The 17,825-nt window shown below is 36.3% G+C and overlaps 1 protein-coding gene across 1 annotated transcript in view; it reads right to left on the reverse strand.

The window, feature by feature from the left end:
- The window catches only part of ASCC3 (activating signal cointegrator 1 complex subunit 3), a 251,664-nt gene that overhangs the window by 15,267 nt on the left and 218,572 nt on the right, over positions 1–17,825 (reverse strand). The window contains exon 37 of the mRNA XM_066547531.1: positions 8,834–9,058. Coding sequence (XP_066403628.1) covers positions 8,834–9,058 — 225 coding nt within the window. The remainder of the gene's footprint in view (positions 1–8,833; positions 9,059–17,825) is intronic.

Genomic DNA, 17,825 nt, shown 5'->3' on the forward strand with positions numbered 1-17,825 from the left:
ATCTAGTTGCTACCCGTTTAGCTTGTTGTATAACCAGTATAATTTTATAGAAACTTTAAGCTCTTATTTTGCAAAATCGTAAATAAATTCTAAATATCTTAGAGTGGGTAAGATTGGAACAGATTATTATTCTAAATTGGGAAATGGCACAAAGTAGTTACCTGCCTTTTAAGCCTTCAGAATTTAAAGCAATACGGGATAATTTCATCACAGAGAGAAATTTAAAAGAAGAAGACAGTGAATGCAACAAGTGAAACAGGAAACAGTAAAGATGTTTTAAATACAGAAAAAAAACACATGTATTTTTGGTAAACCACAAATTAAATAACAAAAAACCAAACCAAAATAAAAAACACCCCTCTAAGCCCACCACTTTTTAACCTGAAGTAGAATAAATGGGGTAAATAGATGGAGTCAAGGGAATTATTGGTTGTTATAATAGCAAATATGTTCACCATCCTCTTATTTGGGGCTCCTTCTGCACTTAGGAGGATTAAAAGCAGATGCCTATACTGAGATTGGTTTTCATGAAAGATTCAGGCAATAGCTCTTAAGCCTTCCCAATGTCATACCTGGACAGTTACAAAGTAATAACAGCAATTAGTGACACCTCCTTTACATTTTGTCTGTTACTATCAAAACCAGCTTAGCTTGTGCCAATGTGGGAAGCAATGACCTATTAACCATGGCTGGGGCAGCACAAAAATGCCAGTGATCAGCAGCTCACTGATGTAGATGTTGTCAGGTATGGCAAAACCTTTCATTCTGATGGTATTTGGAATTGAGTGTCAAAATGTTTGGATCAAAATCATGCAATTGCTGTCATCATCCCAGCATTAAGACAACACCATCAGCATCTGCGATCAGGTTTTCATCTTCTGTTTTTCAGGAGCAGCAGCTGCTTATCCTTAGGTATGGAATGATTTCAACTGACCAAAATGTACCTTTCTGGTCTGACATGAAGCTGAAATTTAACAGTCTGCCTCTTTCTAGCCAAAGTTATTACTGATGGATGGAATTTACATGATGGTTTATAACTCTCTAGTTTGAGGGGAAGCAAAGATGGAGGCAGGATGTGGAAGAGGTGAGTGTGTGGCACACTCACTGACAGCAAAACACTGCATTTCTCTGGTGTTATTAAGCACTCCCTCTATGTGCTCAAAATAGATTGGAACACTAAATTGTTCCATAATGAACAAACACCCCCATTCACCCCCACTCATTTAGGAGATTTTTCAGGCTACTAAAAAATCCTGATTGCTAAATTCTTTCTTCTAGAGACTTCTTAACAAAGTTTTTATAAACACTGTTTTTGGTATTACTTTCACATCCTTCATTTGAAAGTCAGATACTCTGGATCACTCTTGTACGACTGGGTAGGTGGCAGGGGACCAGACTAAAACTAGCAGAATTTCTGATCTACCCAAATGACTTAAGTAGCTTTTTCCTTTAAGATAAGCTATTGAAGTGTTAAAAGTGATACAGATTGCATCTCATTAACAGAGCCTGCATACTGCTTAGAATAATTTCTTCTTCTTTTTGAAGTCACCTGTCCTATAACTCTGAATATACTAAGCATTTTGACTTAAATCCTGTAAACATAAATGTTACTATTTTGTGGATAAATTATATTTAAGCAAAGTGTCAATGGAACTATAATGATAACTGCTTTGGATACAGAGGCAAGCTAAAGAAATGTAAGAAATGCCATTTCAGTGGAGAATTACATCTGTGACTACTCAGCTAGAAGCTGAGTGCCTACAGTGATGCCATTGGTGGCAATAACTTTGTGGATAGGGACTAAAATTTCAGGTGTACTCAGGGAGAGTTACATGGCTCAAATTTATCTACTCTTAAAAGATTAATCTTATTTGTTGTATCAGTGCTTCACAGTCTATGACACTTTCTTTAGTGCTTTTATTCATTAATTTGAAGTTTAGTCTAGGACTAAATTTCAGTTACATGTAGAAGTTTAAATCCATAGATCTATTAAAATTATTACAATTGTGCCTACTTACAGCTGTTTAAGACTACAGAATTTATGTGACAAATATTTATAGATAATGGACAAAAGTGTATGCATTTTACGAATTTTTCTAAAAAACTATTAATTCAGAATAACAATAATTATTTTGCACATGCTTCAAATGTAGGAAGCCTTCCAATACATAAGATTATATTATGATCCATGTGTGACTTGATATTCTGCTAATAAAAGTAAAATATTTTTTCAGATTTTAAAGCATGCCATGTACTTTAAGTTTCATGTTTTCATATAAATCATGACAATGATGCTTCAATTACATAGCTCAGAAACAGCAACTGACTTGAAAAGTTGGAATTTATTTAAGAAGTATTACAGAGACTTTAAGGTCACTACCTTTGGTATGTATATATCAGTAAAACAGGTATCTACAGAATCTTTGAAATTCAGAGGTCTAGTTCAAAATTACTTTTTAGAAATGTTTTAATCTGGGGAGGGGGGGGTAGTTCTTTCAGATCAATTAAATCACCCTTGCACAGCTGTGTGGTTTCAGCCTACAGAACATCCCCCCTGTACTTCATCAGAGATATAGTGAATAAGTTGTAATTAATCCTATTCAGGAGGCACTCCTTTTATACTGCCCTCTGTATCCTACTTCTCTTCACTTTTTTTTTTACAAGCATATTCAGTCTCCTCTTCCATATGCTCTGCTACCCCCTATGAGAGACTAATTCTTCATTCTCCCATCATCATAAAGGTCTCACTAATGTATGCAAATTACAACCTTCCTAGCTGCTTCACAAGATTCCTATCCCTGTACTCATCCTTAGCCTCCATAGTAACATTATTAGTATTTTCAGAACTGGAGAAAGGACAAACCATTTACTGTCTACATTTAGTGGAGTGCAACCCTTGGGTTCTTACTGATTTCTTTTAATAGTATTACAGAAATAAAAGCAGCTACAGAGTGTGATATCAGCAATGGAAACTTGGTAGGGAAGAACCCATCACTCAGAACTCATTGAGTCCCAATAGCCAATTTATTTTCAAATTGCTAATTCATAAATTGATATTTTCTACTATACCAGCAAACTGTAAAAAGAAAAATGTTTTTGATAAGAATCACTTTGCAATAAATCCCAATTTCCTAACATAAACAATGTCTTAATGCCAGCACTTGTTTCAAATATTACACAAATCTACCAAAACCATGAAAGATACACAGCATCTTTCTCATAATAAATCTGTTCTTTTTACAGTTTAGAGTCAGTTTCAATGTAGGTATGTAATATTTTGCCAATAATCAAAATTTTTTTAGTGCATTCACAAGAACCCTTTTCAACAGCAACAGTTATTCCCAGTAACTTTCTCCTGAACTTTTAGCCCCTTAAGGTTAGCATTCAGGAAGCTCAGCTGCTGTCTAACAAACTTAATTAATCAAAAAGTCATTTCCGAGCTGTAACTATGAGTAAAAGTGCTTCAAGTGTGCTAGCAAGCCTACAAGTTAATCAAAATGCTAATGCAGTACAAATTAAAGTTGTGATTAACATTTCACAGTAGCTGCTTAAGTGAATTGATCACACAAATGGGTTAAGCATTACTCATTTCCTCCAGCCCCAACTGGGAAAAGGTTTGTCATGGGTGGGGGAGGGATGAGGCACAAGCAGCACCAAATCATCATTAAACCGTCACCAAGGTGCTTCCATACACCACAGCACTGATTATCCACAGCAAGCAAAGCTCCAGCACCACAAAGGTAACCCTCCCTTCTCCCACATATATACCTACACAACACAAGCAGGAAGCATTTTCAGCCCAACATGTCCAGGCACTTTCCTTACAAAGTGATCCATTGATGTTTAGTATCTATAAGTGAGTGTTGCCACACAGTATAAGCATGACAAGATTTTTTTATTATTCTATTATTTCCACACTCCTGATGTGCAATAACAGCCATACAGCCATGAAAGCAGCCAGTATTTAAGTAAAATTGCAAACATTGTGATATCACTGGGATATTACTGCATATACAAAGAATATGTGTAGCAGCTGAAGAGATGTGGCCTCTGCTCTTCACTTTTTTCTGAGTAATGCTCTGCATTCTCAAGTTAATTTGATTCTCTTCCCTTCGTTCAGTAAAGCTGCCCATTTATTTATAGCTGCCAGTGCAACCATCACACAAAAGCTCTTTCCCTGGACACTTCTGGACAAATCTTACTTACACAATGTAAAATAGGCCTTTCCTGTACCTCCCACCACCTGCCAGCAAGCAGTTGGCACACCTGCACTACCAACAAGCAATACATGAGCCCAAATCACTCTTAGGACCTTTAAAAACTTCTCCACCTCCTCATAAGCAGAAAAACAAAAGATCCAAGGGACTTGGCTCTCAAAATCAATAGTTTTAGTGGCTGTTATGAACTGAGGAGATTTCGGGATGATGAGAAGTGCAGAGCTAAAGGACATTTTCTTTCTTTGAGTCTCAAAATGGCAACATGGGCTCCTTTGCATGGCCAGAAGTACTTTTGTGTTCTACTTCTCCTTCTGAGGAGCTACCACCACCCACCCAGCACAGCTGCAGCTTAGTACAGTAAGTATTTTGTACATAAGCCAGCTCTTAGCTGAATTGGGCAGCATATTTGTGCAATATTTGACAGCTCTGAACACGTATCACAAAGATGATCCTCATAAGAACTATAGCAAAAGTTGCAGTTTAAATGACCAGAAGCAACTTTAACTGGTTTAGAATGGCTGAAGCAGTATTATACACATCACCATCTAGCTAAGAAAACACAGTGCTTAACGTAAAGAGTATTTTTCTTTCCTGCCAAAATCAGATTCTCCAGAGGACTAACATGATGGGGAATGACAGGGCATTAGGGACAGCATTTCAAGGTCCTTGTTACAGGGATAGGCACATTTCCCATGCAGAGTAGTCTTTCTTCTGCAGTTTGGAATCTGTTTTCATGTCCACCTTCTCTCAATGCCCAGCTACCCTACTGAGATGTGTTTAACACATCCATAGGTAAACACTTCTCAAAGGTTAGGGCTGAGCTCCATGGCAGCTCTATTCCTGGCAATTTTAAAATATTTTATCAACGATTATAGTACAAGTGGAGGCTTGTGGCCAATTCCAATGCAAAGCCAACAACTGTCACATTATTTCTGAGAAGAGACTGCCCTGCTGAATCTGAGAGTGACGGTATTACTGCCTCAATTATCCATTTCAATTAATGCAAATATAGGCAATAGTCTTGGAACAGCAGAATAAGAACTGATCGCTGAATACACATTCACAAAATATAAGGCTTGGCAAAGGAAGCAGAAAAGAGATTAGATTTAGTTTCATGTATTCTTAAATAAGATAGGAAAAAAAGGTGGAGTATAGTCTTTACAATAATAATTATATCTTATAAAAATGTTAGAGAAATATTTTCATTAGAATTTTTATTATTTAATGTACATTCTCCTAAAAGAAATGGAGAAATGTTTGATTTTGAGAAGCTACTGGAGTGTTCAGCACCATCTTAATGACACCTCTAGCTTTTCTCAGTAAAAATAACAGAGAGTGCTAGGCTTGAAGAGAATATATTGTCTATTGTAACTGTACTAATGGTATCTGAAGTAAATAAAAATTAAATGAAATGGCCAAGGTCACACAGGAAGCTGAGGCAGGTTTTTTGAGCCATGGGAACCTCCTGCACTTTATCTGTGAGAGCCTGTCACTGATAACAAACTAGATTTTAACTTGAGGTTTTCAGTGTAGAGAAGGGGTCTTTAGCCTAGTCAATGCCTCAGTGGCCATTCATTACAGAGGTGGGAGAGGGAGCAGATAGGCATTCACATTCCAAAAGGCTTCATACTGCTATTCCCCATATTTCTGCAATAAAAGGGAAAAATTCTGCATTTCATCCTAGGTATATAAATACTAAATTTTATCTTGCTATAATGAACTCCACCTATAGCTAACAAAGGCTAACCATAGGAAAACTGTAACAAAATATACTTCCTTTTTCTTTATGCTAAAAATTATATTCCCCTATTAAGCCAGCAATGTAAGTCCTCAAATTCTGTTAAATGCTAAAGACTTGAATATTTTGCCATAATTATAAACAAGAGAATTCTAACGTAGAGCCAAAACTTTTAAGACATCCAAGGAAAAATGATTTAAGAGTTGTTTCATAATTTTTTCATTACAGTATAGTGGAATCTTACCTGGAGTCCAGCAGCTACATTTACCTATGTAATGCTCTTAACATGGTTTTCTGCTGGACCAGTAACAATACTCAGCCTGAAGTCACTAGCAATGAAAAAACCCAGAAGATGTTGGAGGAATGGAAGGGAGAATGAAACATGTGGGATAGGAAAGGAGTCATGGGAAGGAAGGCTGATTCAGGTGAAGGACACCACAGAAGATTGGAGAAGTTTAATAGTCTGTGATGGAAAGAGGCTTGCTTACATATCATGGCTAGAGACGGCAAATCTGCACTGCAGGGGACCTGGGAGAAAGGCTTGCTGTATAACCACCTATAAAAGCTCTTTGAAAGATCTTTCTTTCTTGTAACAGAAAAGTAATGCTGATATGACAAATCTGTTATTCATGTACCCACCAGCAAAAAGAACATTTTATGTTCAGGTCACAATCTGAAGGTTAGCTATACAACCTCAACACTAAAATAATTTATTAGTAAAAAAAAAAAAAAAAAATTCAATGTAACTCAAAAACCAATTCCCGCCTCACTGCTGTGTTTAACATCTGACGATGCGCGAGCGCGTGCTCACACACAGGGAACAGCACCCACTGAATCTGCTCATCAGTGCATCCTTCCAGGCTTCACTTCCTTTTCTCATAACTAACATTTTTTTTTCTACCTCTGCTGACCCAGAGTTCATCAGCAGGTCAGTGCTAAGGAAAAAGGTAACAACCAGTATTGAAAGTGTAACCCTGTCTATTGCTTAGATTCTGGGAACTTTAACCTCCCTTTGGAAAGCGTGACTAATAAGATGGAACCAATAATCTCCCGAGAGATGTAAACCATGTGCCAACTTTAAAATACAAAAGTGCTTGCATGTTTTTCTTTTTTTTTTGCCTTTTTTTTTTAAGATCACTGTATATATAACATGACATAGTAGTTAACTGAAGGTTGGAGTGCCAAGGCATAATATGGAATGGCATTTTTCTGAACTCTACTTCAGTTTAAAGGAACTGTTGAATATTTTGGATTTTTTTTTTCTAAGTGACTACTGTTTCTGATACATATGATGCAGTAGCAGGATTAAGAAAATACATTTCTTAGCAAAACAGAACAAAATAATTACAGAAAATAGTATTCAATTTAAATTTTCCCCAAATAATGTAATTAACTCCCTAATGCTTACTCCACAAACATCTAAATGAACTTTAAGTATGTGGTTTCTTTGAAACAAACCTGAATTTTCTCACCTAAGCAAGTGATGCTTTTCTCTGTTAATAACTGAATATATGGCATAGCTGTTTCTACATTTTCAGCACCATGATTTTATTGATTTGAAATATTTGAAAAAGACTAGCATCCAAGGACAGCTGGTTACCAAGATTAGGACTGTGTAGCAGTAATGTCTGTGATGTTATCTGCTTCTTACATTCCCTAATTTCAGTTTTGCTTAATTTGATATTAGTATTTTAAGCTTGCTTTTATTAGTATTAGTTTGAGCCTTACCCAAATTGCTGGACTGAACTGCACACAGTATTTTCTCTGTCTAGAGCACTGATTAATTGTTTCTCATAGAGCAGTTTTACAAACTGCCAGGTTTGACACAATGATGTTTGCAGTTACCGTATCGCCAACAGGCTTCAAACAAGAGCAAAGCTTCTGTCTGATAGTTGACAAACAGATCATGAGGATATTAACATTTGAGCAAACAAAAACTGTAGGAAGAAAGAAGTACTGGCTCTATTTTACAGATACTAAACTCAGAAACATAAAAACAGCAGTTTGTTGAAGGCTGCCTGATCTTCAAGAACCTGTGAATGAGTCCTTGTGCAGTTCTGCTAAAGAGCAGAATTCTTCCTGGGAGACTCAGAGGGTCAGTTGTTTCCTGTGACAGCTAGAGCTCACCTTTCCTGCTGTATCTGTAACTGAGCTTTTCAGATATGGCAGCACTCTATCCCAAACTCCAACTGCTGCTTTAAAATTCTTTTGAGGTGGCAGCTGTGCATGTGATTGCTTGTTACCAGTACTCTCCATGGTCAGTTTAGTTTCTGTGGGCTGCAACTGCAGTACAACTGTAAAAACTCACAAGTCTCCAGGGTGAGTTTAAAATCTGCGTTTAAAAATGTGCTCTTTGACTCTGTGATCATTGGGACATAAAAGATGTGTCTTTACACTAGCTAGAGGAGCTTAGGGAAAACCTCTGCATCTCACCCTGAATCAGATTTCAAAACACATTATATTTGTGCTTGGGAGTGACTATAGTGCTTTTGGGTGCTAGAAAAGTAGAAGTACCTGGGGGAGACAGGTTCTTGGGTATCAACATAACCATCTGCAGGGACCACAGCCATTCCAGAATGATTCTCATACAACATTCCACAATACAGAGATAAAAAGTTGTTGCAAAGAAAGCAGAGGCTGTTATATGGCAGTAGATGCCTCCAGTCAGAGCATGACTGTCTTTCACTCTAAGTTTGTTCACCTCCAGTTCTGTAAAGTGGAAACCATTTTGGGCATCCAGGTCCTCCCTAAACAAGGTGTTATAATATTGTGTGGTACCAGCTCTCCACAAGATTGCAAGAAATCTCCAGATTCTTCTATATTGAAAACATGAGAACACTAACAATAAACAGTTATATACTGAAATGCATCACGATACCTGGCATATTCTGATTGCTTGGTCCAGCACCGTCTTTGTATCAGTTGCATAATCTGGGCAAGGCAGCATGGCATGACTGAAGTGGGCTTGCAGCAAGAGGTGTGTTTTTGTGTGTGAACTGTCAAATGAATGGGGATTGACTTCAATTGGAAGGTGTTTGGCCAGTTCGCTGTTCATCTGATCTTCATTGTGTCTCACAGGCAGATCTGTGTACTCGTCAGCATTCTTTAAAAAAAAAAAAAAATTAATCATTGTAATTTACTTCAGAATAACTATTACTGCTTACTGAGGCATTCAAACTATATGCATTTAATTTACTACAATTAGATTTCAACACAAAAATACTAGCATTTAAATATTTAGAAAGTGTACTTATTAATCAAAATCACACATGGGAAAACAATAACTAATATAATATTTTCAAATATTGACACACTTATAGATTTTAAATATTTTTCCTTCCACATAGCTGATACTAACATTAAAGAAGAGGAAAATAAATGCAATGAAATAAATATATTAATTGGATGGATTCAGTAGTAGAAGATGACCCACAGGTATCCTACCTCATTGGGTCACAAAACCATTTTAACGTTAGCTATAAAGGAGTCAAAACCTCATATTTTCAATTTTCAGGTTTTGAGTTTTTCTCTTAGTATTCAAAACCCAGTAGCTTTGGAATAGCTCTTATATGCTTCTTTTCAAATATTTTTTCAATATTTTGAGCAGTCAGTGTCTAAGCAACTGATGATGAGTGATCAAAAAAAAGGGCAAAATTTTAAGCAGGTGGTGAAAACATTCTCTGTGTTCCAGAGTGGTACTAATGCTATTCATTCCAAAATGAAAGCTGTGTAAGAACTTTCTCACTGTTGCAAAAAGGAGCTGCCCACCAACATGTAAGCTATAAGCAGTTATAAGTAGCAACATCATAGTGGCTGAGAGGAGAAAGTACAACTGTATTGGTATCCCAGGCAGAGATGCCAATTCTCCTCTCGGGAAATCCACTGCTTTTGAATAAAAGTTCAACAGAAACATCCTAAGAACAATAATTTAGGCAGAAGAATCAGTTTTGTGACTTAATCTGCAATCTTTCCCTCCACAAAATCCTCTTGTGCATGTACATGTGTACATATCTCTTGGAGTGAGAACTATCTTTCTGAATTATAAAACTTGCAAGTAAGGTAAGAGTTTTATAATATGTGATGCCTTTTCCATCTGTAATTTATGAGAGCGTATTTCTTTTGTCATAAAATAAAAAGTCATTTGGGGAGCCTGAAGGGCAATGGCTTTGAAACTACAGGCTTAGCAGAGACCATTAATTTAAAGTGTTCAGGGTTTTATATTCCTCTTAAACTATAGAATCAGTATTTTGCACTTTAGTCTTCAATTTCATCAGACTTCCTGCAAATCCATATTAATGAAATATTCACAACAGTAACCAGTGAAGAGTGAGGAAAAGAAAAATGGCAATTTTAGAACACCTAATTGAAGTACCTAATTGACTTACAAAGAACCATATCCCCTCATTAATATCCTAAGACATTGAACCTTTTCTGACAATTCCTAAAAGCAGTTAGATTGCTGGTTTTACTCCTTGACAAGTGACAGCACAAAATTTTCTATTTTTTTAATGATGCAAAGAAACTATGTCTAAACTGTGATATCAATGTAAAAGGAATGGTAACCATTAGACAATTTAAGGTTTGGAAAGAAAATCAGAATGTCATTAACTTATTTCATATCTCAACTGCAGAATAGAAGTGAAGGCTGAATAAAGACAACTGCTGCTTAATCCTGGATGTCTCTGCTAGATCTCTTGTGAAAACTGTGGTCATTTATTCTCTGAACCTAAGGTCACAATCTTTTTAAGCCCTATAGAAGGCTGCATGTTTGCTTCACTCTTTTTATTTAACTGGCTTCTCCTTCAAAGATATTTTAAAGAATATTTACCAAGGAGATTTTTTACTTAGTTTTGCTTTGCAGTTTAAAGTAGCAGAAAGAAGGAGGATCAGCCAAGTCAGTCCAGACCAACTGGTACCCCTGAAAATGCATTTTCCCTAATTCTTCTCCAGCACATGTTTTATTTACACCCAAAACACTCCTCTTATTTTAAACAACTTGCCTACTTAATTTCCTGTTTGTGATCATTGACTGTAAGTAAGTGAGGTTCATTTTCTTATCTGCATCATGTAGGTAATTAAAGGAAATTGAGAATGGGTAGTGAAGCTTTTATACAACTGAGAATGAAGCTGAATGGAGGGCACCGAGGTCAGCAGAGTCCATTATATTTTTATGTGAGAGGCCGGTATGTCTGCCCTGTTCTTGTTTGCTTAGTGTAGGCTGGACAGACTACTAACTGCAAATCTGTTTCTCTGATTTGCCCAGCTGTCCTTGAATAAAGACATCTTCCATTGCAAAACGTTAAATGACAGTGATTGACAACTTTGTGATGAACTCTGCTTGTAACCCCCTGCTACTGTTTTCAGGTTGCATAAGAAAAGACAGAATAAAGAAACATCCTTTGTAATCACCTCAAATAGGCCCTGCTGTTCACTCAATATTTTTTCATTTTAGTTTTCCTTTTCATTGCAAATCTCAATCTGTTCTGTAAAGGCTGTAGCTTCAACTATTCCACACAGCATATAATATATATTGTTTTAGTACATCATATCTGAACGCCATTCTTGTTTCCATGGGTGAAGAAACAGATCAAGCCACATATCAGTCATTAATCTTCATTCTAAAGTCAAGAAACTTAATACAAGCTTCATAGTTAAACCACAAAGCACTTCTGTGCATTTTTCACTTTCCCTTCTTCTCCTCTTAAACCAGAGCTGTTGCAGGCCATGTACAATAGGTTTACAAGCACCTACACATTAAGCATAACTTGATGTATACCAGGAGATAACCAGGAATTTTAGCTACAGATTCTACAATTATGCATTTGGTAGTCATGTCACATCTCTCTCTCCTACATTTCTGTGATGGACTTTCCCAATAATGTCTCCTTTTGGGCATTAGAGACTGCTGCATTATTTCAAGGGTGTAGGAGTCATCTCAGACTTACATTTCAACCTGCATGTGACACAAGGTGCTCGTATAGGAGACAGTAACTTGCACTGCCAGTGAGAAATGTCACACACAGACCTGCATAATCTCAACAGTTACATTTTACAAGGCCAAAGGGCTATTCTGGTAATTGAATTCTGTTTCCTGCATAACAGCAGCCACAGAATCATCCTAAAGTCCTGTCTACAATATCATGCTCCAAATACACAGCTACCATCATCCTTTGTTTGAGCTGTTAGAATAGCCCTAAAAGGAAACAACTCATACTATTTTAAAAGATATCTTTTGTGGTACTATCAGACATTTGAGGAGCCAGACCAAACTAAAATTTAAATAAGGTATCCAACAATGTGAGTACTGTGCTCCACAGGGTCCACAGGGTTAAACCCCCACCAGATTTTCTTTCTACCTACAAAAAGTGGAAATTTGGCTGAAAATACTGATTTATAATGAGAGCTGAGCTATAAACTTATACCATATTTAGATCTTCTAAAATATTTTAAATCTCTAGTAACTACATCTGGCCACTTTGTCTACAGGAGAGGATACTTGTGGACAGAAATTCCATTTCTGTCTGTGGTCCACAAGCTACTAAAACAAACTTGAATATTTTAAGTGAAGCTCAGTCATGGGAACAGTAAAACTTATAAAGTTAATGAGTTCTAGACTTTAAAGAGCAGTTGATTAATTTGTAACAATGAGGGTCTAAACCAAACCAAAAATAGTTTCTCACATTCCAGAGTTGAACCAGCAGTCTTTTCTTTAGCAATGTTATTGAAACTGCCTTAGAATTGACTGTCTGTATGTTCCTTTCCTTTATATAGATACTGTGAACCCAACCATTTTTTGGGTTCTCACTATATTTTCAACTTTAATAAACTTGCAACATATTTTCCTCTCCTTCAAGTTTCTGATGTCAAAAGAATCAAGACAAAAGAATTCTTAGAACATTTTGGTATAAAATAAACAGTTTTTAAACTAAAGTATAAAAAATACTGCAGCAAACTAGTAGTAAAATTAAATACTAACATAAAAAAGGAGAAAAGACAAGGATCATTTTTAGCTAGTTCAGTAACTCCATTCTCTTTACCTGAAACTTGATTTAAATTATATAAACTTCTCTAATAGTCTAAGTATATGCTGAAGTACTGCAAAAATGATATTTGAATATCATTAATACTTGAATAGCATTAATAAGCTACAATAAATAAATGTGGGTGATTTTTTATAACTGTTCCGCAATTAACACTAATAATGCATTATGAATTTTAGTTCTCTGCTACCAGAAGTAAAATGGCATGCCAATGTCCAGCTTATTTTCCCAAGTGAAAACAGCACATTTTGATCTTTGGAAAACTGGATAGGTGAATATAAGCTCAAAAGTAATATTATAATTGGCTTTTGTCTTTTGATCCATTGCACAAAGTGATACAGTACTCTAGTGCAGCATCCAGACCTGCCACATTGCGCCACGCTGTACAGGAAGATGCTGGAATACAAAATTTGAATCAGCCTGTACTTGTCCTCATTTAGGTGATACCTACTTAACCCCTAACATAGGACAGAGAAAAGAAGCATGGGCAAAATAGACCAAGGATTGATCATTTGGAATAGCTAGGTAACATCTGACTTTTAAAGGATTCAAAAATTCTAAATTTTACTTTGAGGATACTTGAGCTTCTGTACTTAGAACCATTTGAAATTATTTCCAATTTTATATATATATACACACATGTATCTCCACTCATGTGCTGACAGAAATCTCATTTGATCCTGTTACCTATATCATAAATTTAAGAAATTGGTTAACTAAAGCTCTCAAGCTAATCTTCCTTTGCCCATGATTTTCCCAAGAGAAAAAGACCATATTATGTGACAAAGGAGTGGGACAAGTGTATACTGTGAACGTTATTTAAATTAACCAACATATCTACAGTATATTTTATTGTCACATTTTTGAGTGTGAGTTTCATTTATAAGAAAAAACATTACATTGACACAGATGTATCCTGACTGGCAGCTAGAAGATAATCAAGCTTACATTTATATTCAGAAAACTAATAAAAGTAAGGAAACGTGCTTTAAAAAAGAGGGAAAAAATCTAAAAAACCAAAACGAAACCTAACTTATAAGTGGTTTTTCAGCTCATACAAGAAAGTAATGTAGATTCAGAAACAGAATCAGAGAAGTACTTGCTAGAATTACTGCTCTGAAAAGTTTATCTTTGTAAGTGATGCCATTATAAACTCCTATTTTAAGGAATTTATTGGTAGCCTCTGAATGCATGCATTTTGGTCTCAGTTTTATGGGACATAATTTAAACTTCCAAATGCTTGGGTGTTTTTTTTTACTCTTAGATATAAAAGGTCTCTGACAATATTCCAGTTAAAAGACACTTACAACCATATGTTACTAGTTATAAGTTTCAAGAACAAACACGACATGTGTTTTCAAAATTCATATTATAGACTAAAAGGGAAAGAAAATTCATTTCTGCCAGTTCACTCTGTTTTATGCATGTAAAAATAAACTTTTAAGACAAAATTTTCAGAAGAAATGCTCCAGATTTTCAGGGCAGGCTGGCAGCCTCTGCTAAACTACAGAGCAGGCTGAGGCTTTGTAGGGATCTTAAAAACTGGCAAACATGGTTCAAAAGAAGACAACAACCCTTTTCAGGCAAGATTAAAACATATTTGCTCCATGATACTGTCACTCATCACAGCCACCATGTTTACAAATAAAATCCTTGTCTTCATATATTGTACAACATCTCCCCATAAACTACATGCGTATGTGGCAGTGCCATCAAACTGCATCCAGCATTTTAGAGCCAGCCCTGCAGTGCAGTTCCTTCCCCTTGGGGCCTTCCCATGGCTCCCTTTCCAGGCCTGGTGGCTGTCAGGGAGGAAAGGCAGGAGGCAGAGCCCTGTGCCAGCCCTGAGCCACAGGGCACAGAGGAGTCAGAGCCGCAGCCTTTAGGCACCAGCTGTTCCTGCCTGGGGAGAGGGGGTCCCCTCTTGGGCTCTCTCTGCCCTCACCCTCCACTCCAGCTCACGTTATAGGAAAATGCTCCAGTCACTTTTTAAGCACCCCATCAGACCACTCTTCACCCTCTGGAAAAGGAGGGAAACAGATTCATTTAATGGAGAGCATTGTCCAAGGAAAAAGACCTGCTCAGTATCTTCTAAAATAAATAGAAACTTTTAAAAAAAAATTATTCAATTAGTGTTTAATGCACTTTTAGAGATAATAGATATACATTAAAAAAAAAGGTATGAATTCAAAGTGTAACATTAACCCAATTAACTGGGTAAGAGCAAAACAGTGAGGCTGGGCTACTCTGGGCTCTGTCTCTAGATTTAAGACTCAACAGAACAAACACTGGAAATTTCCAGCTGGACAAGAGAAGTTAAAGAGACAAAGTTGTAAAACCCATCAACATGCAATTATGCAAATCTGTTATATTTTAAACATTAATTTTTAACTATCCTTCATGATTTAAAATGGGCCCATTTCCATCAGGAGACCCACAAACATATTTTATAAGAACATAAAAGTTAGAAGTTCTTACAATTCTTAGTCCTCATGTTAGTGGTCAGAAAAATTAATTATTAATTAATCTATTATTATGTTAATATGCAATATATTAATTGTATTCTCATACTTTAAATAGACAAGTGCTTGATTTTTGCTTTTAAATAGCTGTGTATGATAAACACCACAAATTTTACAATTACAGACATCATAAAAAGCACAACCTAGGGCAATGAAACAGTTGAGTGATCACTTAAAAACACCCTAAAGGGTTTAGATTTCACAAGTTCACCTCTTACTTAAAACATCCAAACTACAAACTACAGATGACATTCCTGATGACCAGGGGTCAGGAGTCTGAAAGACCTTTGCCACTGCTCACAGAGCAATAGGAGGTCAGCAATATTAGCTACCAGTAGCAGAGAGTGACCTGGCAGATCTGGGAACTTCTAAACTACAAAGTTAAATTACAGACCTCTGCTTCAGCATGGAGTTGATAAAAGAATATGCAAGCATGCTAACAGATAGGAGTTGGAGGATTATTATAAAGTAACCATGATTTGACATTGGAAAGAAGCTCTTAGGACTTCTATACTAACTTGAAAGTTGATTTTCCTTTTTTTTTCCTCTAGCTTCCTAAGCATATTAGAGAAGCTGAGCTTCAGTGTAGGGGAAGATACAGAAATAGATAATACAATCACTGTAGTTTTCTTACTAATGTTAAAAATATCCTTATAGAGCCATTCTATTTCAGGAAATTTTCCTATTTAAGTTACATACTTTACTAAAACATTATAACAAGGAATGAATTCATGATTTTAAGTTCTACCTCTCACATTCCTTATTTCATAAAGGTTATGATCACAGTCATAATTCAGTCCTACTTTTTCTGGCCAGTCCTAATAAAACCAGTCCTAAAAATACATTTTCCTTGAATGTCTAGGTACTTTCATAGTATTAAGCCTGTACAACTTTCATAGATGTGGCCTTAGTTTGCTCTTAGGTTTTTAAGTTAAATTATTGCTTACAAGTATTCCTGTAGTACTTGCACAGTTCATGAAAAAATAAATGCAGAAGAAGACTAAATTAGGACAAAAAAAAGAACAAACATCTGGTACTGAATACACATTATTCACCTAGAATAAGATACTTTGACCACAGCAAATAAATATAAATAGAATGGTAAAAATTCCATTTATAAAGTGAATTTTCATAATGTGAGAGAATTACTATATTCTATTGCTGTAAATGGTATATTAGAGTTTTTGCCTCTCCAAAATGCCTGATTTTTCTGATTATTTCTCATGAGAATGCTTCAAACCTGCACATTTTGAATGTGTTATCATGCTCTATTTTTTTCATCTTAAAACCTAGATAGGGCAGTAAGCCACAGCTTACTTTCCCTGTAATCTCAAGTCATATTATAGAAAAGATTTAAAATTGACTGGTTTTGGTTGTACTGAAACAAATTGTATTGCACTACTACAGAACAGCTTTTCAGTGCATGAACAAGTAATCTGCTCACAGGAAACTGGGAAAATCTCTCTGAATATACATTCAAAAGTCTCATTGTCACGAGAACTCCACTTCAGATCCATTTGGATGTCTGCATTTTGAAATTGAGCTTGGCTGCATCAGCTGGCCCAACTGCTGACTGAGATGATGATAGCAATAAAAACTGGAATAGCAAATGCTGGCACACAGCTTTCCCTGGGAAAGCGATCAGTCATTTTCCATCTTTGGCTTTGATCCTGCATTGGGATCTTTCAGTGCAGAGCCCAGACCCAGGGAAGAAGTTAACAGATCCCTGCATTAAGTTAATGCCACTCCGCATGGACACAGGAGTAAGCGCTACTAATTCTTTATGTGCAATGGGGCCCCTACTTACTGTATATGTTAATGGCAAGCTGGAAAAGCTCTGTGTGCTGAAAACCAGATTTCAAATCTGCTGACCTGTGGCAGGTCCCCTAGTGGGGAGCCACAAATGCACACTGCTGCATTTTTGTACTGGATTAAATTCCGGATCTAGACTACTATGTGACCAGAGACAAAAGGGAATAAAAAGTTCACAGGCGTGAATACCTGTCATCATGTGGTGAAATGAGTAGCAGCCTGTGCTCAAGAGAGGCTCAAGCCCAGAATAACAGAAGAACAATACAAACTGGCAGAAATATATGGGAAACTTGGAAGGTGCCTACATGCACAATGTCTTTTCAGCAAGCCAATGCTACTGGTCTCACTCTGAGCACTTTAAAATGAAAATAGTTTAATATAATAATAAAAACCCACAGCTCTAAGAGGAAATGACAGCTGTTGCAAGTAAATTTCAATAAGGGTAGTTCCCTGCTGATAAAAACTGGCACATCTCCATTCATTTCAGTGTAACTAT

This window comes from Molothrus aeneus, chromosome 3 (genome assembly GCF_037042795.1).
Source record: "Molothrus aeneus isolate 106 chromosome 3, BPBGC_Maene_1.0, whole genome shotgun sequence".
Taxonomy (NCBI): Eukaryota; Metazoa; Chordata; class Aves; order Passeriformes; family Icteridae; genus Molothrus; species Molothrus aeneus.